The sequence below is a fragment of the Cervus canadensis genome, chromosome X (assembly GCF_019320065.1).
Source record: "Cervus canadensis isolate Bull #8, Minnesota chromosome X, ASM1932006v1, whole genome shotgun sequence".
Lineage (NCBI taxonomy): Eukaryota > Metazoa > Chordata > Mammalia > Artiodactyla > Cervidae > Cervus > Cervus canadensis.
Window position 1 is genome coordinate 118,735,853 of NC_057419.1, and position 27,230 is coordinate 118,763,082.

Here is a 27,230-nt window from a genome sequence, read left to right on the forward strand (position 1 = left end):
ATGGACAGAGGAGCCTGGAAGGCTACAGTTCATGGGATCACAAAGAGTTGGACATGACTGAGTAACACTTTCCCTGATACAATATGGATGCACCTCAAAAATATTATACTAAGTGAAAGGCACCAAACACAAAAGGCCACATGTATGATTCCACTTACATGAAATGTCCAAAACAGGTAAATCTACAGGAACTGAAAGCAGATTGGTAGTTGCCAGGGAAAAGGAGGAGGAGGGGATGGGGAGGAGCTGCTTAATGGGTATATAGGGTTTCATTTTGGGGTGATGAAAATATTTTGGAACTAGGTAGGGTTGGTGGTTTTATAACACTGTCAATGTACCATATTGCACTGAATGTTCCCTTTAAAATGGTTAATTTCAAGATAAATATCGTATACTAACGCATATATACAGAATCTAGAAAGATGGTACTGATGAACTTGCAAGGCAGCCATAGAGAAATATAGAAAACAGACTTATGGACACGGTGAGATGGGAGGAGAGGGTGATATGTATGGAGAGTACCATGGAAACTTTCAATAACATGTAAAATAGATAGCCAATGGGAATTTACTGTTATGTCTCAGGGAACTCAAACAGGGGCTCTGTATCAACCTAGAGGGTTGGGATGGGGAGGGAGATGGGAGGTTCAAGAGGGAGGGGACATATGTACACCTATGGCTGATTCATGCTGATGTTTGACAGAAAACAAAATTCTGTAAAGTAATTATCCTTAAATTAAAAAATAAAAATTTTTAAATGGTTAATTTCATGTGAATTTCTCAATAAAATAAATACATAAATAAGTTACAAGGAAAAAAATGTAGACATATCAACCAAAACAAAAATAGCAAAATTAAAAAAAGATGTCTACAATTTCAAAACACAGGGGGCATGTAGGCAAAAATAAGGAAGGAGCAGACTGATGTTAAGAATCCTTATCACATTCATAGCAACCTGTCTGAACCTAGTTAAGCCACACTTCTCTGCTCAGTGGTTATAGCTGCCAACTGGAAGGGTTCTTTTTTTTTTTTTTGACAATGTTTTATTTTTTTATTTTTTTTTTTAATTTTTTTATTAGTTGGAGGCTAATTACTTCAAAACATTTCAGTGGGTTTTGTCATACATTGATATGAATCAGCCATAGATTTACACTTATTCCCCATCCCGATCCCCCCTCCCATCTCCCTCTCCACCCGATTCCTCTGGGTCTTCCCAGTGCACCAGGCCGGAGCACTTGTCTCATGCATCCCACCTGGGCTGGTGATCTGTTTCACCATAGATAGTATACATGCTGTTCTTTTGAAACATCCCACCCTCACCTTCTCCCACAGAGTTCAAAAGTCTGTTCTGTATTTCTGTGTCTCCTTTTCTGTTTTGCATATAGGGTTATCGTTACCATCTTTCTAAATTCCATATATATGTGTTAGTATGCTGTAATGTTCTTTATCTTTCTGGCTTACTTCACTCTGTATAAGGGGCTCCAGTTTCATCCATCTCATTAGGACTGGTTCAAATGAATTCTTTTTGATGGCTGAGTAAAATTCCATGGTGTATATGTACCACAGCTTCCTTATCCATTCATCTGCTGATGGGCATCTAGGTAAAAGTATGGAACGCTTCACGAATTTGCGTGTCATCCTTGCGCAGGGGCCATGCTAATCTTCTCTGTATCGTTCCAATTTTAGTATATGTGCTGCCGAAGCGAGCACTGGAAGGGTTCTTAACATGTAGCACAAAGACTGGAATTCTAGAACTGTCTGGTATTTCCCCTTCCTGGCCATTTCATCCTAAATTGGGGTCATGAATTCAACCGCCATATATATGAACCCAGATTTAGAATACATGCTCTGGCAAGTACCAAAAGTACCGAGTATACTCCCAGGGACAATGGATTCTGCTCAAAAATCCAGGACATTTAGCTGTTAAAAAACTACAGCTCTTTTGATGATGCTTATACTCAAGGGATCAAAAGAATTCATTCTCAGAGACTTTACATGTAAAAACAGTAAAAGAATAACTGAATTTCATTGTATTTGAAAAATACAGTTCATTTTTAATTCTACTGTGCTGAATAGCTGAACAGGCTGCGGCATCAGTGATGCCTGCGCTCCCTGGGATTAGAGGACTCCCGGTCCCGGGAGTGCCGGGACCTTTTGTGCCGGTGGGATTTATCTCGGCTCCTACTTCTACTCCTGTGACTACGCCCCACAGAGCGCCTGTCATGCCGCCCCTCAGAGCGCCTGTCATGCCGCCCCTCAGAGCGCCTGTCATGACGTCTGGAATGCACGTCTGAGCTTCGACCTCTGTCTCTCTCCCTGTGCCTGTCTTCTCTCTCTTCCCTCCTGCTTGATGACTTATGTTCGTGCTTGGACTTCTCCTTCCTTGGCTCCCTCTCTCGGTCCTCCGTTCCACCACGGCAGGTCGTCCTGACCTCAGGGGAACTGGGGTGGGACTTCTGCACCTCCCTGGACTCTGACTTCTGACCCTTCTCTGCCTTCTCTGAGTGCTTGCCACTGTGCTTTTTAGAGCCAGGGTCATCCTTTTCCTTTATCATCTTGCTTCTGGGCAATGAAGAGGAGGCTGGCTGCTCTGCCTGTACCTCCCGGCCAGTCTTCTCTTTGTCTTTCTTTTTTTTCTTTTTTTCCTTTTTGTCTGGAGGAAAAGAGGGGCACAATCAGTAAGAAAAAGAAGATGGAAAAGATGAAGGACATACAAAAGGAAAGCATGTTTGGCAGCAGCGTGAAACACTCACGGTCTCTATTTCTAGAAAAGTGCCTCCAAGAATCCAAGCTGGATGTCTGTCACACTTAATATGTCAGGTTGCTGTATAAGGCAACTCCAGTTTTTAATTCTCTCTCTAAATATCCTACCCAAACAGTCACATTGTTAGTTACCAGAGGGTTAGGACTTCAATGTATGCATTTTGGTGGCCAGAATTTAGCCCACAGCATTAGTCTTCTGCTGATACTTCTCCTTTCCCAGTTAAAGTAAGGTTCCCCACACCTGCCCCCTTCACACTTGAGAACTGACTACCAACTCTCAGTGAAGGCTAAGAAGAGCAAACACTAAGCCTACCCAGAATCTTCTCATAAGCCTTAACCATTTACCTTTTTTGTGTTTTTTGGTGGGTTTCTCATCTTCAGAGCCCTCAGATGAACTTGGTGGAGGAGTATGAGCCCCACAGCCCCTCTCCTGCAGCTCTCTGGTCACCTCATCCATTTCTTCTGAGTCCTTAGGAACTCGATAGTTAGATACATGATCCACTCGGATAGTTCTCCCTTTGATCTAAGACAGACGGGCAATGCTTTAGCAAATAGCTAACTACTTGCTACCAAACACAGCCTTCTATCTATTTGAACCCAGCTGCAGAAATCCATGGTTTGAACCATTCCCATTACCCTCTTGTTAATTCTGTTTCTCAGAAAATCTCAAAAGCAGACCTACTCAACTGATGTGTCACAGCACACATCCCTACACATTCGCTTAGCCCTAGGGGCAGTCAGGTGGAGCCTGGGGCAGCTGGAGATCCTGGGAGCCTCTTAAGTTTATCCCAGAGTTCTATATAAATATCTCCATGTTATAAGTGTGCCATGAAGTGAAAAGAGCCTGGGAAGTACTGCCCCAAAGCATAAGCAGCATGGAAAACTGCAAGAGTTTAGATGCACAAACATGAATTACCTTCCATCTGTAACATTAATTTACAGTGAAACGCACTGTGAAAAAGCCTGGAAGCTAAAGGGAATTCCTAAAATTCAGCTCAATGCTACAGCTGCTTTCTCAACACAACTGGATGAGGCCAAAGCAGAACAATAGCTGGGAGGGGGTAAGGAATCTAGAAAGGACTACTTTCTTTTCTCTTAAGCCCTCACTCCTTGCTCCACCCCCACCATACTGGAACCACTGGCTCATGCTGATACTATCACTGTGAATCACAACTCTCCAGGTGAACAACAAAAAATAAAACCCTGACTTAAAACAAAAACATTCAGGCAGATACAGACTTATTCTATAGGCAATGCCATCAGAAATTTGAAATGTCTGGCTCTCACTGTTCCATTCAAGAGCAAGTTTTTACTCTTACCCCTAAGCCCGAGTACTTTCACCTATCCCATTCCACCATAAAAGGTAGAATAAAGTCACCTTTTATGGTGACTTCCTTTCACTGCTGGTGCAATCAGTGACAAATTCTCCAAGTCAAGAGTCACCCCTTCAACCTGTGACAATGCTCATTCAATGGCAGTGCTTTTCCTAAATGAGCACAGGGAGCATGTGGAACATAGATAACCCTGACTTGCCCCATCCCCTTCTCATGTCTCTCTCATGTCATCACTCACCCTGTCTCACTTACAAGGGTGGAGGAGAGAGAATAGAGGACAGAAAACTTCAGAATGAGTTACTTTCATAGAATTTGTCATCAGATTTTAACTAGAGAATTTTCAGGGCCCAGTACTACTAAGTCAATGACATACATGGCTATGTCCTCAGCCACGAAACCATGATAGAACCCAATTCCCTGATACAGGACAGCATGAAATAGCAGTGTTTGCTCTCCAATATAGCAGAAATGAGAGTGAAGTGTGAGGAGGAAAAGGTGAGAGACAGATGCCTGGTTGGGTGCAAGATGAAGGGGAGTGGGGGGGTCACGGTACCTATGCTCCTGAGGACATAGCTTGCTAAGAGATGGGGAAAAGGAATGCGTGCTGACAGGGTCATGAGCCAATGGAATTATTTCCTGGGGTCATTTCCCGGTCAGTATGTCCCCACACCTCTGCAACCCAGATGACCAGTATTGCCCTTGAGCCTGTAGTCATCAGCTGGGAAATGAAACTGAAACCCTACACAATGGAAAAGTTCTGCTCAGTAAGCATACTCACCTTGATCCCATTAAAATTGTCAACAGCCAGAATTGTGCTCCTCTGGTCTTCATAGCAGAGGAAACAGAATCCTTTGGATTTCCCAGTCTTCTTGTCCCGTACCAGATTAATGTTAACAATCTCCCCGTATCTATTTAATTTATAAAAGAGTAAAACACTATTGATTTAAAATGTAAAAACTTTCAGATCAGATGACAAAACAAAATTCAAATAATATAATCTGTACAGGAGGCACACTAAGAACAAGATGACAAAGGTTAAAAATTAAAAGTTAGAAAAAGATATATCAAGAACACCTAATTTAAAAAATGGGTGGTAGTATTAAGATCAAAGATGAACTCAAGGCCAACCAAAAAAAACATTTAAATGTGACTAAGAGGGCTCTTTTACTCAGAACAAGGTCCTAATACATAAGTCATGAAATTTTATACATGTTAACACATTCAAAATTTTAATTAAAAATACAAAGAGCAACTAAGAGTGAAAGTTATGAGAGATTTTAATACACCACTTTGAGTTCACAACACATAAAATTGAGAAAAATAAGTCAGAGGAATTAATATAAATTTATATAACTACAAATAAATATATACTTAATAATATAACAATTACATTGTTAAAAATATTAACATCAGACTAGTAGATATACAGATATATTTGATTGTACAAAAAGAGTTTCTTCTCAAGAATCCATGAAGCACATATTAAAATTGACTGTAGACTAGATCTCAAAGTAAACCCCAATCATCTCCAAAAACAGCACAGACCATGTTCTCCAATCATAATGTGAAACAGCTGGGAACAATAATTTCAAAACAAAAAATGCCCTAACTAGAACTTGAAACCTATTCTCCAGGCTAACTACTGGATGAAAGAGAAAGTGAAATAAAATAAAGAAATCATGGTAGACTATTTAGAAAACAACAAAAATGGGAATATATACCAAAACTTAGTGACTATGTGTGTTAGCCGCTCAGTCTTGTCTGACTCTTTGTGACCCCATGCACTATAGCCCGCCAGGCTCCTCTGTCCATGGAATTCTCCAGACAAGAATATTGGAGTGGGTTACTGTTTCCTTCTCCAGGGGATCTTCCTGAACCAGGGATCAAACCCAGATCTCCTGCATTATGGGCAGATGCTTTACCACCTGAGCTACTAGGGAAGCCCACCAAAACTTACAGGATGTGGCTAAAACCACACTCAGGAAAATATGTAACATTAAAGAATTTTATTGTTAAAAAGGAAAGGGGAATTCCCTGGCAGTCACAGTGGTCAGGACTTGGTGCTTTCACTGCCAGGGTCCAGGTTCAAACCCTGGTCAGAGAACTAAGATCCCATAAGCCACTGGGGAGTGGGAGAGAGTAAATCTAAGGAACGTAGGTGGAAATTAACAAAGACATAATTTAATTAAAAAGAAAATAGAAAAAATTCTACCTTACTCATTATATAAATTCCAGAAAAGTTAAAGCTTCATAAATTTAAAACTACAGTCATAAAAATACAACAGTAACTGATGGAAATGTTATAACATGATCACATATATACACCTCAGCCCCAAATCTAGCATCTTACTTAAAAGAACACACTAGAAATGATTCAACTATGGTATTCAACTATTTAACACTATTTAATATTGTAGGTATTGGCCCATGCAATTAGACAGGAGAAAACAGATATAAAAAAAGAGTAAATATATGTGTATGTATAACTGACTCATTTGACTGCACAGCAGAAACTAATACAACACTGTAAATCAACTATAATTTTAAAAATTAATTAAAACATGAAAAAGTAAAGCTATCTCTGTATGAAGATTATATATGATGATATATATAGAAAACCCAAGGGAAGCAATGATAAACAATGATAAAAACAAACAATATAACAAATCTGTAGGATAACAGGATATAAAGTTAACAAAAATGAACCACTCTCTTACAAACAATAATCATAAGATATAAGGAAAGAGGAGCCCCATTTGTAACAGCAACAACAAAAAGAAAATACTTAGAGATAAATTTAACAACAAGCAATGTACAAGGTCTATGCAAAGAAAACTCTTAAAAACTACTGAAAGACACAAACCCAGTTTTCAATAAATATAAAGACATCTCTTTTTCTTGCATAAGATGATTCAACATTATAAAGATATCAAAATCACCTCCCAAGTTAATACTTCTGTATAAGGGTGACACTCCAACATGCTGGGGGAAAATATGGAGTTTTAAATAAATGCTGTTGGGACTAGATAGCCATTTGAAAAAATATGAAATTGGGTCCATATCTCACACTACACATCAGAATAACTCTAAATCGATCAGCTATTTCTGTGCATAAAATTGAAACCATACAAGTATTAGAAGAGAACACAGATGAGTGGGAAGAAATACTTTCTAATTATGACTCAAATCCAGAAGCAATAAAAGACTGATAAATTTGACCACATGAAATACTTAGAGGACAGACTATACAGGGATAGCATGAGGGAGTTTGGGGGATGATGGAATGGTCCTTCATCCTAATTGTGAGGGTGATTACACAAATCTATTCAAGTATTAAAAAAAACTCATAGGACTGTACATCCCCTAAAAAATCAATGTTACCATAAGATCATTTAAACATACGAATAGATGAATGCATAAAAATTTAAAAATAATAATTTTGCAAAGAAAAAAAATCACAACAAGCAGTCAAATGACAAACTAGGAGAAAACGTCTGCAATTTACATCACAGACTAAGGCTAGAAAGCCATTTTTTTTCCTTTTGCTATAAAGGACATTATCAGGACAACTGAAAGTCAAATAAAGTCTATAGATTAGATAACAGTGTAACAGTGTTGATTTCCTGAATTTGATTACTATCCTGAAGTTAAATGTCCCGGTATTTTGGGAAATACACACTGAAGAATTTAGGGGTAAAAAAAAAAAAAGAATTTATGGGTAAATGTGCATCATGTCTGCAATTGATCCCCAAATGGTTCAGAAAAAAAATAATATGCATATAGGTGGAAAGAAATAACAAAGCAAATGTGATAAAATGCTAACATCTGGGGACTCTTGAGTAAAGGGGATATAGGTATTCTTTATTCTATTTCATAACTTTCCTGTTTTAACTGAGAAATTATTTCAAGTATTTCAAAATAAAAAGTAAAAGAAAAAAGAATATAGGAGCTGGCTTGACAGGATAAGTACAGACCAAACTGGGACAGTTTGAGCATCAAGAAATAATAATAATGGCAATGTAGTATAACACATCAAATTAAAAAAATAAGTCCACAGCAATACAATACACAATAAAGTGTTAAAAACAATAAGTTAATATCCTTAATACATGAAGGGCTCTTGTAAAATCAGTAAGAAAATGAGGAACACACTAACAGGGAAAAAATAGGCAAATGATCTTAATAGACAATTTACAAAGAAAAAGAATAAGGGCCTATAAATCTACGAAGAGATGTTCAACCTCCCTGATGATGAAATAAAGGCAAAGTAAAATAATAATGAAAAGTCATATGGCAATATTTTCTTAAAATAACCATTACTGATTAGGATTCAGGAAAATGAGCATTCCAGTCAGAGTGAAAACTGATACAACTTTTTCAGAGAGTAATTTGACAATGTTTATAAATTAATTTCATGAAGGAAACCATCAGGGAGGCATACAAAGATGTATATATCACAATGTACACTGCAGTATAATTCCTAACAGCAAAATACTGGAAATAATGCCCAACATTGAAAAAAAGACAATAAATACACAAAGATGTTAACATTTTTTCCTTAAAGTACATTCTTACTTTATTCTTCATACTTTTTTCTTTTTCCCAAATGTTCTACAACAACTATACATTACTCTGATAATCAGAAAACAAAATATTTTTTGAAAGCCACTGTTATCAGTGACACAGGTAATCTTCATGGAGAGCAATGTGTGGAGCCAAAACAGAGAACTGGAATAAACACACACACTAGTAATCATCACTCAATGCAAATAAGACAAAAACAGCTCCCAGGTGGAAGACTGGACTAGGCACAGCTACCACAAAGGGGTGGAAGTTATAGGCTGTACCTACTGTGACCTTCCCAATACCCAAGAGTTGGAAGAAGCAGCCTCAGGCCCTGCTAGGGCCCTCTACCATGGCCTTTTTCTTGCCCAGTTTCTTTCCCACGGCCTTCTGTCCTATATATGGCCCAACCAGTCAGCCGGGGACCTCTGCCCACTGGATGGTCCAACCATTCCCTGCCATGGCAATGCCTCTGCCAGGGTGTGCCAGCCACTGTCTGCTTGCCCAACCTCTTTTATCATGGTCCTCTGCCTGAGGACTCCACCGTCCAGGGGTCATGGCTCTCTGCTGCTGTGAGCTGCCAAGGCCTTCTGGCATCTATGGACTAACTACTCTGTGTAGCTTTGGGGTTGTACCCAACCCCTCTCCTACCGGCTGCCACTACTAGTGTGAGCTGCCAAGCCTCTCTCCCACCGATTGCTGCTGCTATCACCCCATAGCAGAATGAAGAATACAAGGTTCTCCTATTCATTCTTATCCCTCATCAGCCTGTGATTCTTAGTCTCCAGTTAAAGAGACTGGCTCTGCTCACTAACCTTACACTCAACTAGAAACAAACAACAACAATGAAAAAACTACTGCCTAAACCTTTTGCTTTTTTCCCAGTTCCTCTGTGCTTTGTCCTAATCCTACAGTGCCACACAGGTGTGGGCCCAGAATGGCCCCGTGATCATGAGTTACCACTATTTTATAAGAGCCCAAGGAGACGGGCCAACAGAGTACCTCCCTAGGAGTTCCAGTCTGTTCCAGTGGAGGCCTCAGTGAAAAGGCAATAAAAATAGACCAGAATCTCCAAGACAGGCTCCTATATCAACCAACTTCTTGGATTTGGCACATTGGAGAGTTCCAGAACCATGTCCTGGGACTGATCTAGACTAGAACAGAAGCTCCAGGCCTCCCCATGCAGGGAGGCCAGTCAGTCTAGAGTTAAAATAAATGGGCTTTTGTGATGCCATAAAATGCATTACAGAAGCAAATTATTCTGAGACCCAGAAGGTAAGAAATAAAAAGTGACTTACTAAAAAGAAGGAAAAAAGGTGACTTACTGTGAGAACACACAGATGATGTCCCCTTCAGTCAGTTCATAAGGAAGTCCCCCTCAAAAAGAAAAACACATTTCAGTTCAGCAGACACTTAGCAAGTGTCTACTATGTACCATGCATGCACTAGGCCAGGCACTGGAATGCAAATCAGAATAAGCAACCGGGCCTTCCCTCAAAGAACCTAGTCTAATGCAATGACAGAAGGACATAGAAGATGTAGCAGTAACACATAAAAAGGAGTGATTAACTTTGAGTGGAAAAGCTGGGGTCACCCCTAACCAAACTAACCCCCCTCACACCCAAAATCTTCTGGACAAAGCAGATAGTTTCCAGCACAAAACTTGGCTTCCAAAAACATATGTTGAACTCATGTGCTGTCTATCTGCAAATTCACAGCTAAGGTCCAAAATCAGTTTAAATATGCAAATATTAACCCCACCTCACAAAGACTAAGGATTATAAAGTCAATTGCTAAGCATTTCATAGGAAATAAATTTCCCTGCAAATGTTTCCTTCCTCATCAATAGAATGAGGATATTACAGTTCTAACATCACAGAATTGTTATATTAGTTAAATAAATGGAAATAAAATGCTTAAAACAATGTCTGGTGCAATAACCTCTTTGAATAAATTGTCAAATTACTGCATACGACACTAAGTGAATTAGCGATGGTGATACGGCCACAGATAGAAGGCAGGAGATAATCAGATGAGGAACATAAATTCTGAGGGAAGGAAAACGAGGAGGGGAGGGAGTCGGCAGTAATACGAGATAGGGGCTAAGACCATGAGTTCTAGAGTCCCATAGTTTTGGCTGTTCCACTTCCTAAGCTATGTGACCTGCAGTCATTAACTTCTCTGCACCTGTTTCTTTAGCTGTATAAATGGGGAGGGACAGGGGGATGATGATAACGGTCTCTGAGAAACCAAGTGGCACGATTCTCAGCACAGTGAACGGCCGGCAGTACCTATTATGAGCACTGACTTGGCAGAGACAGCAAACTAGAAATGGGGAGAAAACAGACAAGGAAAACCCCGGGAGAAAGCGGAAGGGAATAAATGTGGGTGGTGAATATCGGGAGGAATGAAAGGCGGGAACGCTGAAATGTTAGGAAGCAGGGCAGGAAAGGAGGCGCCCTACAGGAAGAAAACGTGGGCCTCACCCAGGAAGATCCAAGCGCTGTCTTTGTACTCGGAGTGCCAAGACACCTTCTCCGCCACCCCCAGTTGGACCTCACGCTCATTCAGCTCATTAATCAGCTTCACTTTAGTTAAAGGGCTGTAAACCGAAGGAAAAGCGGACATGTAAGCGCGCCCCGGCCTGAGGTAAAACCGAACAAAACCGAGAGACTAATTTTCTAGACTCCCCGCCTCTCCCGCCCGTCAGCCCCGCAGATGCTCTACCACCTCAGCCCCGGTGGGCTGCCCCCGGACACCAGTTCCCCCGACCCCTCCTCAGAGGGCAGTGGAGGCCTTACTTCATCTCCGCGGGTTCGGCCTCAGAACCTAGGAAGCGACTTCCGGAAGAAGCCGCAAGACGCATGCGCGGTCCCGGCGCCTCGCGCCCATTGGCTGCCGCGGAGCTTGCGCCGCGCCGGAAGAGAGCTGGCGCGCCGGGGGCGTAGCGCTTGAGCACTAGAGCCCGAAGCGGCTTTCCTTGTTCGGGGGAGCTCGCTGTTTAATCGGAGAGTTTTTCTCTGGTCCGTTCGTACGTTCCTCCGTAAAATTGGGTAAGGGTGCGAGCCTGGTCTATTCCAGGACTCCTAGCTCCTGGACGACACCTGGCATTGATTAGGTTAGCTACAAATGTTTGCTGAATTAAGACTGAAAAAGTGCTTGATACGGCGACTTGAATCCTAGCCTTCGCTCCCAGTCAAATTCCGCCTCCATCCTTCACTCCCAGTCAGTAACTCACACGCGCACCCCCAGCAAACCATCTTTGTTCAAGAGTGACGGCAGAAAAGTAAAGAAGATATGTGAGAGGGTGAATCTTTTTTTTTTTTTTCTCTCAAATCCCAATGCATAGGCAACTGACAAGTATACCTCTGTAGGCTGAATTGAATACCCAGATTTGTGTGAAAAGCTGCTACCCCTTTTCCACAGTCTCCTACGGGAGGTAGAAATTCGTATTGTTAAATTAACAGCTAACAGTTGAGCAGACAATACTAAATTGTGTGCTAATCAGTTTATATGCATTGGCTTTCTATCCTCACAACAGCCCTGTGATGTCTGTGATACAATTATTCTCTCCATTTTATAGACGAAACTGAGGTTCAAAGGAGTTAAATATTAATGGTTTAAAAGGTACTCTGTCTACCCATCAGGTCTGGTTGATTTATGAATCCATACTGAGCATCTGTATATGTTCTGTACAGCAAGTCTGTAGACAGAATTGTAAGGTTGGGTTCTTTGCCTTCAAAGAGCTGATAATATCATTGAGCATACAGGATATATCTGCTTGATAGATTTCACTCCAGAAGTAATCAGGAACCTGTAGAAGAGGTGGTGACATATAATGTGTAAATAAACCATATTGAAGATTTAAATCCATCTTGCACATGTCCACATCAGTATCTGGTCTTAGACCATGCATGGTCTAAAAGTGAAATTCCAGAGCTGTGTAGTTCTCTGTGTAGGCCTAGCTCAGAATCCCTGAAACTAGCCACTTCATAAAAGTACTTTGATGATGACAGTGATGATGACAACTGTACCCTCAATGGTTCACCGTGTACCCAATGTCTTGCTAAGAAGCAGAACAGAATCTGCCCATAAATGACAGTTTCTCTTCATTCATTCTGTGTCTCTTCCCTTCCCCCACTCCAACCCAGCTATTCATTAACTTGGTAGAATTACATTGGCAATGAAAACTAAACAGTGACAGATTGCACAGGGGTTTTATCTGCTCCTGGAAACCTTAGGTTGCCTAGTTGTAGGGCTGAAGTAGTCACTGCAAAGTGGTAAACTAGCTTGCAGCATTATCTGGCTGAATTCTTCCAGCAACTGTGAAATGGGAGAACTGGAGCAATACCTAGGCCTTGGTCATCAGAGTTCAAAAGGAAGCTGAAGCAAAAGAGAAGAGTAAGACCAACCAAATAACAGACACCTGGGATGGCAAACTCTGGTCCTCCTCTCAGACATTAAATTCAGAGGGTCCTCTGGATTCTCCTCCCCTTTCCACTCAGACTTACGGAAATCTAGGCATCATCTTACCTACCAGTTCCTACCAATTGGAAGTACATCCATGGAGATGTCCCAGGCAAACTGGGAAGGTTTTCAGCTCTCCCAGCTTCTACTCCTTTCTTCACCAATAACATTCACTTGCACCTACTGTACGCAGAGCTCATTTCTAGGTTCAGTGGGTAATGCTAAGGAAATTGACGGCAGTCCCCACATTCAAGGAAAGGCTCAACAATATGGCTAGTCAAATTCATCTCTCCACTTCTGACCACCACACTATACCCACAAACACTTTCCCTCCTGACTTCTCTGTTTCAGGGAATGTTATCACTATTTTCCTGGTTGCCCATGTTCAAAAACAGGGATGTCATGCTTGTATTCCCTATTGCTATTCACCCAAAGATATCTGTCCAATCACCAATTCCTAATAATTGCGCCACTTCAGTGTCTGTCAAACACATCCTGTCTACTCTCAGTGATGTTCTGAGTCATCGTCACATGCCTCCTAGCTCTTTCAGTACTCTTATAACTGCCCCAGCCCCTATTCTTCAGTCTTTTCTCCAACTGCTCCCCCGCCCCATGAAGCCTCAGTTTCAGCCAGGCTCCACTTCTATCTGTTATCTCAAGGGCCCCTTTCATTATCCAACCTAGATACCTCTTCTGAGAGATCCATATATCCCTGGGCCACTCACCTCACTCTGATTGAAACCTGCCCAAGCTCCAAACTCCAGTCAAAGCATTTCTCATTCAGGAAACTTTCCCTGACCTTACCAGCCTGCATTGATGGCTCCAACTTCTGAACTCTGCAGTTCTTCACAGCTTTTTTATGTTCTCCCCCCAGAAAGACTGTGAGGTCCTAGAAGGTAAAGACTGCATCTTTAAGCTCTCAGTACCTCAAAGCCCAAACACATAGCAAGTACACAATACAATTATTGGTTAATGAGACTGAAAATACAGCTATGGTTACATTTATGAAAACAGATGAGGGTAAAGGGAAAGAGGCTTTTATTTCCCTTTGTCGCTTTCTACACCGTTATCATTTTCTTACTTTTATCCAGATATCTTTATCAGATTTTTATTGCCATGTTACCTTGGCAGAAAGAGCATGACCTTAATTTTCTTGCTTTTGTCTTTTATTCAGCCATTCAACAAGTATTTATTGAGCAACTATTATATGCTAGACACTGGTATAAGTGCTGGAGATATAACAGCAAACAGGGGAAGTGGAATTCCTGTCCTTATGGAGTTTACACTCTTATTGAGGAGAAGGAAAATTACATGAATATACATCCAATCTTGATAAATACTATGAAGGAAAAATAAAGCAGCATTGGTGACAGAGAGCGGGAGAGTGTTGCTATTTTATAAGTGGTGTCAGTCAAAGAAGCCCCTTCCCCAGTAAAGTGACATGAAGGCAGAGATCTACAAGAAGATGAGGAGCAACACTTGGAGATTTCTGGGAGAAGAGTATTGTAGGCAGCAGGAACAGTATGTGCAAGGGTCCTGAGATGGGAGTATGTTTTAGAAACAACAAGCATGCCAGACTGGCTGGAGAGGAGCAGGCAAGGGAAAGAATGACAGATTTTTGTTCATTTAATAAAATCTGATTTAGTACCCACCACATACTAGACACTTTTCTAGGTACTTTACACATATTAATTCATTTACTTCTCACAGCAATCCTATGAAGGAGATACTATTGTCCCCATTTTGCTGATGCAGAAACTGAGGCACAGAAAGGTTATGTCACTTGCCCTAGGTCACATAACTGATAAATGGGAAGCCACAGGATAGTGTGGCTCCAAAGTCTGTATCTTTAGCCTCTAAAGGGGATAAATGAGGGTCACAGGATAAATGGGGTCAGGGGAGGAGATCAGGCATGAACATATTGGGTGGCAACTTTGGATTTTACACAATGTGAGGTGAGAAGCCACTAAAGGATGTTAGTCTGACTTACATTTTAGCAGGATTACCTTGGCCGCAGACTGGAGGTGGTCAGGGGTGGGGAAGTCAGGGGTGTGGAGGGTGCATGGAAATGCCTAGGATAGAAGCAGTAAGACCAGTTGGGAAGCTCCACAATAATTCAGGCAAGAGATGATGGTGGTTTGCCTCAGGGTGATAGCAAAGGAGGTGATATTCTATGCTGGTATCTTTTTATGCTAAAAAAAATAATAATAATAACACGTCTAACACCAACATAAAGTCATATCCTGTGTTTCTTAGTGTTCAGGTACTGGTGTTGAGGTCCTGGTCTAGATGCTGGGGATACTACAGTGAACAAAACTACATGATTCCAGCTCACAGTGTTTCCAGACAGTTACATATGTGAATAAATATACAAAAGGATGAATGTTGCAGTGAAGACATGAGTGAAGTGCTACTGGAACTAGATAAGGCATCAGTTCATTCTGACTGCTTGGGGTCAGAAGAAGCTGGGGATGGAAAGCAGATTGTTGTGTACTACAGAAAGGCAGATAACAGTTGAACTGGACCTTGAAGGTAGTCACCTTGTAGATGGAAGATAGGGAATGGGCAAGAGCATCTCAAGCAGAGGAACCAGCAGAACTACCAAAGGCAAAAGATTTGCATTTTTACAAAGTTGTCAGGTCATACCAATGTTGCTGATCTGGTTCAGCCTTTGGTGCACAAGACGCTAGAAGACAAGGCTTCCCTAGTGGGTCAAACAGTAAAGAATCTGCCTGTAATGCAGGACACCCGGGTTAGATCCCTGAGTGGGGAATATTCCCTTGAGTAGGAAATGGCAACCCACTCCAGTATTCTTGCCTGGAGAATGCCGTGGACAGAGGAGGCTGGCAGGCAACAGTCCATGGAGTCACAAAGAGTTGGACACAATTAGCTGCTTTATTTTTCCTCCATGTGCTATGCTTAGTTGCTCAGTCATGTCTGACTCTTTCCGGCCCCATGGCCTGTAGCCCGTCAGGCTCCTCTGTTCATAGGGATTCTCCAAGAAAGACTACTGGAGTGGGTTGCCACGCCCTCCTCCAAGAGATATTCCCAACCCAGGGATGGAACTCAGGTCTCCCACATTGTGATCGAACCCAGGTGTCCCACATTGCAGGAGGATTCTTTACCATCTGAGCCACCAGGGAAGCCCTTTTCATTCACTGTATTTATCAACATTGGATGGATATTCATGTCATTTTCCTTCTCCTCAATAAGAAGGTATACTCAACTAAAGCCTTTTCATGGACTTCCCTTGTGGTCCAGTGGTTAAGAATCCGCCTGCTAATGCAGGAGATATAGGTTCGATCCTTGCTCCAGGAAGATCCCATATGCAGCAGGGCAATTAAGGCCATGTGTCACAACTGCTGAATCTCACATGCCCTAGAGCCTATGTTCCACAACAAGAGAAGCCACTGCAATGAGAAGCCTGCACACCGCAATGAACAGTAGCCCCCTGTTCATCCCAACTAGAGAAAGCCCTCATGGAGCAACAAAGACCCATTGCAGCCATAAATAAATACAATCTTTTAAAAAGCCTTTTCATATCCATCATAATCTCATTTTCATCATCCCCACAACACTGAGATGTAGGTATTACCGTCCCCATGTCACACATGAGGAAGTCAAAGCTAAGTCAGAGAAGTGAAGTCATTTGTCCACACAAAAGTACAGGAATTAATGTAGGGGTGGCCCCCAGGTGGCCTGAATTCAGAGCCTGTGCTTTTGCCATTGGACAGCGGTTCCCACCCCTGGATGTATATTAGAATCACTTGTGGATCTTTTAAAATTCCAGATGCAGAGGTCACATCTCAGACTAAGGCCATAAGAATCCCTTGGTGTGTGACCCAAATGTCTGTACTTTTGGAATCAACAAGTGTTTACACTGCACAGTTAAAGTTAAGAACCATTTCCCTGGAGCATTTCACTAGAGGCACATAAGCATAAGCATCACCTGGGAGCTTGTTAGAAATGCAGATTCTTGGGAACACCTCAGAACTAATGAATCCGAAACTCTGACAGCGAGCCTCAAGAATCTGGGTGTTGAAAAAAAAAAGAATATGGGTGTTAACCAGCCCTCTGGGGACCCTGATGCACTCTTGAATTTTAGCATGGCCTTGAAACAGCCATCTTGACTCCACACATAGAGTCAAGGGGCTGGGGAAACAAAAGCGTGCCTTAGATCCAGGTTTAAAATTAGACCAGGTGCTAAGCGACTGAAAGCAGCCTCCTAATGGATGTACCAAAAAATAAGAACTGTTCAGGTTGGCAACCGGAATACCACTCCACTGGCTTTCTGATCCTTATAAGAGAGACATCTGCCAAAGGCCCTCTCAGACTGTCAAAACATCCTGGAATATAATATTTGCTTCCAACTCTGCACCCTGCTCTCCACGCTCTCACTTAAAACACTAACTTTTCCCATTTGTGCTCTGACCCGAATTGAGTAAATAAGCTTCTAATCACTCTTCTCCCCATCCCTCTCTTCTTGGTATCCAAGATGAGAGTAGCATGCAAAAGGTTAGTTCTAATGTACCTGAGCAAATGGATATACAATCTAAAATAAGAATGAGCTACACAGCCACCCTCCCTGGGCCCATCTCACCTGCCTCAGCAACACTGCTGTCCTTTGGTCTAACTCTATTGCTGGAAAATGGAAAATTCCACAACCAAACATTAGCGCACTTTCCAGAGTACAGCTCACCTCGCCTTCTCCTGTCCCAGAGATACCTCAAGTCAATAGGATCAAGAAAAACAAGGCCAATATGATCCTGCAGTCCCACTTCTGGGTATATATTTGGAGAAAACTATAATTCAAAAAGATACATGGACCCCAATGTTCATTGCAACATTATTTACAATAGCCAAGACATGGAAATAACCTAAATTCCCTTCAGAAGATGAATGGATCAAGAAGATGTGGCATATATAGGCAATGGAATATTATTCACCCATAAAAAGGAATGAAATTGTGCCATTTGCAGCAATATGGATGGACCTAAAGATTATCATACCAAGTGAAGTAAGTCAGAAAGAGACACACAAATATCATATGATATCACTTATATATGGAATCTAAAATATGACACAAATGAACCTATCTATGAAACAGAAACAGACTCACAGACACAGAAAACATACTTGTGGTTGCTAACAGGGAGGGGGGAGGAGGAGGGAGGGATTGAGAGTTTGGGATTAGTAAGCGCAAACTATTATATGTAGGATGGTAAACAACAAGGTCCTACTGTATAGCACAGGGAACTATATTCAATATCTTATGATAAACCATAATGGAAACGAACATGAAAAAGAAAAAGAATGTGTGTGAATTTGCTGAATCAATTTGCTGTACAGCAGAAATTAATATTGTAAATCAACTATACTTGAATAAAATAAAATTCTTTAAAAAGAAAGGCAAGGTCACAGGATCAAGAAAGTACAAGGCAGGCACTTTCCTGGCAGTCTGGTGGTCAGGACTCCACACTTCCACTGAAGGGGGCACAGGTTCAATCCCTAGTCAGGGAACTTAAGATCCCACATGCCACTTGGCACAGCCAAAGAGAAGAAAGTACAAGGCTGGCAGCCACAACTCTTGACCAGAGACAGAGTCCAACATATGGCAGAAATTTTCTCAATGAGTATACCCAACAGACAGCAGCTTTCAATAGGGAACGGGCTCTCTTCTAAACTGAATGACAGCTAGTAACAATTCTCTTTTGCTTCTCCAGCCTTTCTGAATCCTCAACTAATCAAGCTTTGAGGGATGAGAAATAGGGGACCAGCACACCCTATTTGAAAGAATTAGAATCTGAGGTGTTAGGAAATGAAAGATAAGAAACCACCAACATGTGTATAACTCTCCTGAAAGTATGCTGGACCTAAAATAGCTTGCCTGCCCCACTTCCCACTTCAATGGATTATGGTCATCGTGCTCAATTAAAAGCAGTCATATTACTCAGCCATTAAAAAGAATTCATTTGAATCAGTTCTAATGAGATGGATGAAACTAGAGCCCATTATACAGAGTGAAGTAAGCCAGAAAGATAAAGACCATTACAGTATACTAACACATATATATGGAATTTAGAAAGATGGTAATGATAACCCTATATGCAAAACAGAAAAAGAGACACAGATGTACAGAACAGACTTTTGGACTCTGTGGGAGAAGGCGAGGGTGGGATGTTTTGAGAGAACAGCATCAAAACATGTATATTATCTAGGGTGAAACAGATCACCAGCCCAGGTTGGATGCATGAGACAAGTGCTCGGGCCTGGTGCACTGGGAAGACCCAGAGGGATCGGGTAGAGAGGGAGGTGGGAGGCGGGATTGGGGTGGGGAACACATGTAAATCCATGGCTGATTCATGTCAATGTATGACAAAAACCAGTACAATATTGTAAAGTAATTAGCCTCCAACTAATAAAAATAAATGGAAAAAATATATAAAATAAAAGGGATAAAAAACAAAAAAAATAAAAGCAGTCATAATAGTAACTGAGAATTCATTATCCCAGAAAAATGCTTAATTCAGCTGAGATTATTTGTCAAGATAGTACTTGAGGCTTAGGAAGAAAAGAAGTGGACATTTAAAATCAAGTTATAGAGAGAAAAACGTGTGATTAGAGTCAATTATATCTTCTGTGAGACAGGAGACATGATGAATGCCCTGGTCTGTCCAAACAAAGCCCTTGAAACATTAGTGAGGGGAGAGAGCCTGGCGAGACAACAGGAGGCAGGTACTTGGGAGTTGTCTAGTAACTTGGTTGTTGGAGGAGGGACTAGCTCAGGGCCGAGGGATACATCTGCACTGGGGTTGCTGCCTTCAGATCACTGGAGAGGCAAGAGGCTGAGGACTGAAAACCAGAGGAGTGATTCTCCATGACCAGCAGGATCCTGAAGACAGCCAGCTGCCAGCCTGGACTGCCAACTCTGAACACACAGCTCCATCTCACCCAGCCCGTGAGAATTTGAGCTGGAGGGCCAGTCTCCCCCGGTAAGTGGAAATCCTGCCACTTCAAGATATGGAATCATCTGTCTCATTTGGAGTGATCCTTGCTGTCCTGGCCTCCCTCATTATTGCTACTAATGCCCTTGTGGCCATGGCGGTACTGCCGTTGATCTTCAAGAATGATAGCATCAGTCTCTGTTTCACCTTGAATCTGGCTGTGGCTGATGCCTTGCTTGGCCTGGCCATCTCTGGCCTAGTCACAGACCAGCTCTCCAGCCCGGCTCGGCCCACGGAGAAGACGCTGTGCAGCCTTCGGATGGCATTTGTCACTTCTTCTGCAGCCGCCTCTGTCCTCACGGTCATGCTGATTGCCTTTGACAGGTACCTTGCCATCAAGTGGCCCCTCCGCTATTTCCAGATCATGAATGGGTTCGTGGTCGGGACCTGCCTTGCCGGGCTGTGGTTGGTGTCTAACATCATTGGTTTCCTTCCCCTCGGGATCCACGGATTCCAGCAGACCACCTACAGGGGGTCCTGCAGCTTCTTCGCTGTGTTTCACCCGCGCTTCGTGCTGACCCTCTCCTGCGTCGGCTTCTTTCCGGCCCTGCTGCTCTTTGTCTTTTTCTACTGTGACATACTCAAGATTGCCTCCACGCACAGCCAGCAGATCCGCAACACGGAGCATGCAGGAGCCCTGGCCGGGGCTCACCGGCCCCCACGGACCCCCAGTGACTTAAAGGCTGTGCGCACAGTGGCCATTCTCATTGGTAGCTTCACGCTGTCCTGGTCCCCATTCCTTATCACGGGCATTGTGCAGGTGGCCTGCCAGGAGTGCCGCCTCTACCTGGTGCTGGAGCAGTACCTGTGGCTGCTCGGCGTGGGCAACTCCCTGCTGAACCCACTCATCTATGCCTGTTGGCAGAAGGAGGTGCGGCAACAGTTCTCCCAGATGGCCCTGGCTATGAAGAAGGGGCTCGCCGCATGCCTTCTTCTCTTGGCCAGGGATGGGGGCCCAGAGGGGCACAGGGAAAGTGTGCGTTACATCACCACCATGTCCCACTTAGAGCCTGAAGGCTAAGATGGTAAAGGCAGACCAGTTTCAAAGTGCCTCTCCCTCGCTTCGCAGAGCCCCAGCTAGGAGATCAGATGGAGCTATGGGGGAAAGAGAGCACTTGCTTCTGGCAACCGACCACCCCCTGTACCCCTGCACCCCCTCACCCTCTATAATCAGCTTCCCCACTTGCAAATCTCCATTCCTCCCTGCCCTTCTTTGGCAATGAACCTGTTTCTCCTATACAGGTATACTCACTTAAAGCAACAAGTGTACTACTGGAAAGAGGCTTAAGCTCAAATCTTATTTTTGAACACACGAAAACAGCATTGTCTAATAGAAATCTATTGCAAGCCACCTATGTAATTTTAAATGTTCTTGTAGTCGTGTTAAAAAGGTAAAACTAGAAACAGACAAAATTAATGTTAATGTTTCATTTATCTCAATATACCTCCAACTTTATTATTTCAACCTGTAATCAATATAAAATATTATACTCTTTTTCATGCTAAATCTTTGAAGTCTGCTGTGTATCTTACCTTTATGGAACACCTCAATTCAAACTAGCCATGTTCCAAATGCTGAAGAGCTACACATGGACAGAGGCTATCAGATTAGACAGCACAGTACTAGAAAAATGAGGTTCTGTTCTTTGTAACTGTTTACTATAGTGATTGCTTTGATAAAAAGAGGAGTCCTGCCCTCCCTGATGTAATCAGACATTTTATGTAGTGAGGTTGTATAAATGTAGGAACCTGAAATAGATACTAAAGCTGGTCTTTAGTATGGTGTTCAAGAGTGTTTCTTTGACAAATAGCCAGTCTTGTGATTCTTTCTGCTGCTCACCCCCTACCCACCCAGCCCACCACCTTCTTAACTCTGTGGTGCCCCTTTCCCTCAGGTGGCCTCTTATGTCACTTGTAGCTTCTTGCTGGTGACGATGCTGAACCACAGATTCCAAGACACTTAAAGGAAAGAAAGGGGCAGGTACCAAAACACGGCACTGCCAAGCTCTCCACACTGGGCCCACTTTGCTCCTCAAAGCTCGACCTTCTGCCATTTACTCCCAAATCTGCATTTCCCTAAGAAATTCAGTTGCATAAGAGGATGCCCCCAAAATGGCCCAGGAGACCAGCCTCATCCTGCTCTCTTGTGGGTACAGAAAATGAGAGTTGGCAACTGGGAATTATGCTCAGGCTCCGTCTGGGCAACCCTGGCAGCAGAAACTATAAGAGCATAGTGGGGAAGAAATCTAGGAGCCATGTTCAGCCTACTTGAGTTTCCTATAACCCTTACTCCAACCTCCTAGTCTCCACAATACATTCCTCGGAAGTTTGTCTCCTAAGGCCCTAAACTAGATTATTTCCCTAGAAAGCTGCCAAGTGGACAACAAAAATGGGAAAGGAAGAAACCAAAACAGTACAGATTGATTTGTCTGGGACCTGGTGCCAAACAACCTTGGAAGGTTAACCCCTCGATATCTCTACAAATGATGACTTGGGGATACACCGGAGCCTAATGTGTAATGCCTAACTCTAAGAGGCCTCTGACAATTTTCATTCCAATCTCAAACTATGATGCTCAGAACCTGGATGGAATTGGCCTCTCAGAAGGATGCTTTGCACTTGGGTTTTCATTCCCCTTCATTCTTAGATTAACCCCCAGCTTGCTCTCCTCAGTTGTTCTGAAGTTAATGGTCATCCCTTTTCATGTCCATGCTCTTGAAAGTTCCCTTCTCCCTTTCTTCTCTTACCTTCAGACCAAATGGCATATTTTTCTCTGATCTCTTCTAATACACATTAAGCCTCCTCTGGTAGATCATTTTGCAAGTTGTTCTGCTTGCTACTCTGACCTAGAGCAGCACCGTGCTTGCCTTTGCCATAGTAACCTTTATGTTCCTACAACTGAAAAACTTTCTGGCTCTCGAGTGGATGATGGAGTCCAATATGCCTTGAAAGGCTAAGCACCCAGCAAGTACCAGTTATGCCAGCTTGGACTGGGTTATGAGTTACTGGGAATGAGGTAAAACACAAAGGGTAACTGGGTTTGAGGACAAAATTGAAAGCAGGCTCAAATCAATGGTCTCCTTATTAGTGGTTCAACGCTTAATTTTCTGGCCTTGCTGCAAAGGCCTGATCTTGCCAAGGTAACACAAGCAAAGTGGAATGGAATTTAGTTACAGGAGAAAGGCAGGAGCTGAGCGGAGGCCAGCTGATTGTTGTGCTATGAGGTTCAGCCTAAAAAAACCCTGCTATTCCTGGAAGTCGGTGTGTCCAATGGGAAAATCACAGGTTTTGAAGTCCAACCGACCAGTAATCAAATTATGATTCAGTCGTTTAAGTTCTCAAAGCCACAGCTTTCTCATTTGTAACATTGGGGGTAATTATACCTACTTTATTTGGTTATTGGTGAAGATTAACTTAGACACTGTATGTAAAAATGCCTAGTAAACCCAGCACATTGTTACTGCTCAGAAAATGTTCTCTTCCTCTTCCTTAAAAATCCTGAGGTATAAAATATCCAGCTGATTGATTCAAGGGAATCAGTCATGTTTGCAGGCATTGTGACCTCTAGGACAAGGACTATCAGGCTCCAAACCATGAATTCCTCAATCCCTGAATAAGGGTTTTGAAAAATGAGTGATGAGAGGTGACTCAGGCTGGAAAAGACAAACATCAATCTAATACCTTAGCAGGATCAAGACAGAGGAGATATAAACTGGGCACTGTTATCATATACGTGTGTCTAAGAGTAACCGCAATCAAGAAGCCTGTGTTTGATAAGCCACCAAGAGCAGAGATACAGAAAGCTCTGTACTGCCCTAATGGCTTTCTTTGAGGCAGGTTCCTGTACAGATAAGGGAATGCACTGGCGTGGAAATATTTAGATTTCATTCACGCATCCAATGTTGTCTCCTGATACACTTGCAGAGAAGCCAGATCCTGTTCAGCAATTTGATCAAAATAGCCAAAAGATATTAATACCTTGTAGGACAGAATGTGGATCAACTGGGCTCATCAATCATTTCCATGAACAGCTTACTGTGAATCTGTTAAAAAAAATACTGTGACATGGCTAAGTTTTATGCTAATTCCTTGGGTAGCTAATGTTACACATAGCACACCTCTGTTTCAGAGGACAACCCTCAAGAACAGAACACACAGCCCTCTGGACACGGGCATTTTGAGTTGTCTCACAAATGTTCCCTGATCCATCACCACCCCCCCTGCTTGTCCACATGACCAAACAGCCATCTCTGGGAGCTGGCTAGCCAGACTTTGGCCTTGGGATACTGTCACCCTGTATGATGAAGTGTGTGCTGGTTCACATGGGAAATGAACTTGTGACTTTGATTTCATCTGCACTTGCTCAGTCACTGGCCAAAGTGAACAGAGCCCAGTGAAAACAGCAGGCTCGAGAGATACTTCGAGGATGCACAGAACGAGAAGAAAGATGGTACTGACAGCTGGGCAACAAGAACAGCAACTGGCCCCACACCTTAGCTGCCATCAGCCACTCATTTTGTGATTCCTCCAGTACCTTCTATGTCATCCTTCGAACTGCTGACTGGTCTGAAATTCTTCTCCTTTTAATTAATAAATCTTCATTTGTTATTTCTTGCAATCATATAAAGTCAATGATGGTACCTATAAGTGTCAACTGCCATTTATTCATTCATCTGTCTACCTACCCCATGAATGTTTATTGAGAGCTAGGTGCTAAAACTACCCCAGATTTCCTGGATTTCTTTTAGAGATATATATTCATGTATACATGATGTTCATTACTCTTTTCTGATTATAATTTTTATTCATTTTAGAAGTTTTTGAAAATATAGAAAATTATAAAATTACCTATAATTATACCGTCCAGAGATATTCACTGTTACTTTCCTTTATCTGCTTTCTTCACTTAATATTATATTTGCTATTTTCCTATGTCATTAAACTTGCTTCAAAAACATGAGTTGTAAAGGTTGCATGTTTTTCAACATGAGTATGTAATATTTTAACCATTTTTCTATAGCTGTACATTTGTTATTTCCAATTTCTCACTGTTATAATACCACTTCAAACACCCTTGTGTATAAATATTTATCAGGCTTCCCAGGTGGCTCAGTGGTAAAGAATACATCTGCCAATGCAGGAGACATAGGAGATGTGGGTTCAGTCACTGGGTTGGGAAGATCCCCTGGAGGAGATAATGGCTACCCACTCCAGTATTCTTCCCAGGATAATCCCATGGACGGAGGAACCTGCTGGGCTACAGTCCATGTGGTTGCAGAGTTGGACATGACTGAATGACTGAGCACACACACAGCCATAAATCTTTGACATGTCTGTTTAATCCCTCAGGATAGAATTCTCCGAAGTAGTATTACTAGGTCAAGGAGCATTAAACACTTGTAAGAATTTTGATTCACACTTTTGCTGGCATTTCTTGGAGGGTAATGTTTCCCTGGGGGCTTACCAGGTGCCTCAGTGGTAAAGAATCTGCCTGCCAGTGCAGGAGACATACATTCAATCCCTGGATCAAGAAGATCCCCTGGAAAAGGAAATGGCAACCCACTCCAGTATTCTTGGCTGGGAAATCACATAAACAGAGGAGCCTGGTGGGCTACAGTACACGGCATCACAAAGGGTCTCACATGACTTAGCGAGTAAACAACTACAACAACAAGATGTTTCCCTATTTGGTACAAGAAGTCAAAAGTGAGCCATAAATGAACAGGTCACACTGATATGAATATCTCAAAGAAATGAATGTGCATGGCTTCCTGAAAGCATAATCTATACCAAGAGGGCTCATCAGTTATTTTGTTTGTTTGTGTTTACAAAAGAAAACCTGTCAGTATGCTCTGCCACGGGGTTAATCTGCAAATCCAGAAATCTGGACTAATGGGACACAGCAGTTTAACAACCCCCCCTCACAGGACAAAGGCATCCTTGATACAGCGCCATGTGATATAGATACCAATTTCAGTGTGTTTTCACTCTTAAAATCTTCTGAGAGAATTGCTTTATGCAATACCATAAAATGCTAAGTAGGCATGAGAATATGAAAATATGATCACATGGAGCCAGGAGTCAGCTGTTAATGCAGCTGAAGCCTCGAAGCCATAGTCTCGCAGCCTGGCTGACCGGGAAAGATGTGTTCCACCTAACAGATCCACTGTGGCAGGCTGAAGTGCAGGAGGGCTTCACAGGCAACTAGGCAACTGTATGTTCACTGGATTTCCAAGCTGTTGGGACCATAAGCCGCCATTGAGCTCAAAGAGCCCTCTCATGAGGAGTCCTAGAAATGACTGATGCAGCTGCTAAGGGTCTCAGAGTCTGTTTTAATGCACAAAGCAGTGCCTGTTTCTTTCAAATGCCTTCCACACAATGGGGTGGGCAGGATTCATTTGCTCCAAAGCGCCAGAGGGACTAAAATCACACCAAGAACCTGGGGGATGGGGGCGGTCTCTATTTTTTTAGGTTTGCTTTCATTTGGTGTATGTTTCCCAATAGTTTCATGATTGAATTCTATTTCCCATTTACTATAATAAATCCATATTGGTTCCAGTTCTGTCTTGATTGTGTTGACACCACAGCATTCAAAGGATGGGGACTTCCCTGGTGCTCCAGTGGTTAAGACTCCGCACTTCCACTGCAGAGGGTGTGGGTTCAATCCCTGGTTGGGGAACTAAGATCCTGCATGCTACATGGTGCAGCCAAAAAAAATTCAGTAAAATTAATTTTTTAAAAGATGATGAACAGGCTGAGATAACAGTCATTGGCCCAATAAAATGCCATGCTGTCTTACAAATGTGCTTTTATGATTCATAAAATTTGCAGATTTTCCCACTGAGCCATTCCACAAATACTAAAGCATATCCTATGGAAAAGCAAACTGATGTCATTTCAGAGGTGGTTTAAATGGTTAAGAAAATTGAACCAAGAAATTAGAGCTGAAGGCTATGAGGTTATTTCAAATGTGGAAAATGGGCTCATAATCCAAAATTCCAACTACCACTTTAAAATTATCAGGTGCCCTAGAAATCCTATGCAATGATGTGTTAAATTGTTTTTCTTATTTACTATATAAATAGGAGAGCCAAGGATGC

At 42.3% G+C, this 27,230-nt stretch overlaps 2 protein-coding genes and 1 non-coding gene across 3 annotated transcripts; 1 reads left to right on the forward strand and 2 right to left on the reverse strand.

The window, feature by feature from the left end:
* Positions 1 to 1,602: 1,602 nt before the first annotated feature.
* LOC122436040 lies at positions 1,603 to 1,709 on the reverse strand. The gene has a single exon (XR_006267813.1). It is a non-coding gene; the product is annotated as a U6 spliceosomal RNA (small nuclear RNA).
* A 305-nt stretch (positions 1,710 to 2,014) lies between these two features.
* RBMX2 (RNA binding motif protein X-linked 2) lies at positions 2,015 to 11,564 on the reverse strand. Its single transcript, XM_043457861.1, has 6 exons — positions 11,461 to 11,564; positions 11,146 to 11,261; positions 9,985 to 10,036; positions 4,875 to 5,004; positions 3,108 to 3,285; positions 2,015 to 2,652 (listed from the first exon to the last, which is right to left on the reverse strand). The coding sequence occupies exons 1-6, from the start codon at positions 11,523 to 11,525 to the stop codon at positions 2,093 to 2,095; spliced, it is 1,101 nt and encodes a 366-aa protein (XP_043313796.1). The 5' UTR covers positions 11,526 to 11,564; the 3' UTR covers positions 2,015 to 2,092.
* An 8,582-nt stretch (positions 11,565 to 20,146) lies between these two features.
* GPR119 (G protein-coupled receptor 119) lies at positions 20,147 to 21,151 on the forward strand. The gene has a single exon (XM_043458142.1). It carries the CDS (start codon positions 20,147 to 20,149, stop codon positions 21,149 to 21,151), a length of 1,005 nt encoding a protein of 334 aa, XP_043314077.1.
* Positions 21,152 to 27,230: the final 6,079 nt, after the last annotated feature.

What these genes read in the sequence shown, in the direction of transcription:
- RBMX2 (XM_043457861.1), bottom strand. Translation starts at nt 11,525, where the DNA reads ATGCGTCTTGCGGCTTCTTCCGGAAGTCGCTTCCTAGGTTCTGAGGCC. An exon ending in GCCGAACCCGCGGAGATGAA is followed by an intron (nt 11,262 to 11,460) that starts GTAAGGCCTCCA and finishes TTCGGTTTACAG; the next exon opens with CCCTTTAACTAAAGTGAAGC. An exon ending in ACAATTTTAATGGGATCAAG is followed by an intron (nt 3,286 to 4,874) that starts GTGAGTATGCTT and finishes CGTCTGTCTTAG; the next exon opens with ATCAAAGGGAGAACTATCCG.
- GPR119 (XM_043458142.1), top strand. Translation starts at nt 20,147, where the DNA reads ATGGAATCATCTGTCTCATTTGGAGTGATCCTTGCTGTCCTGGCCTCC.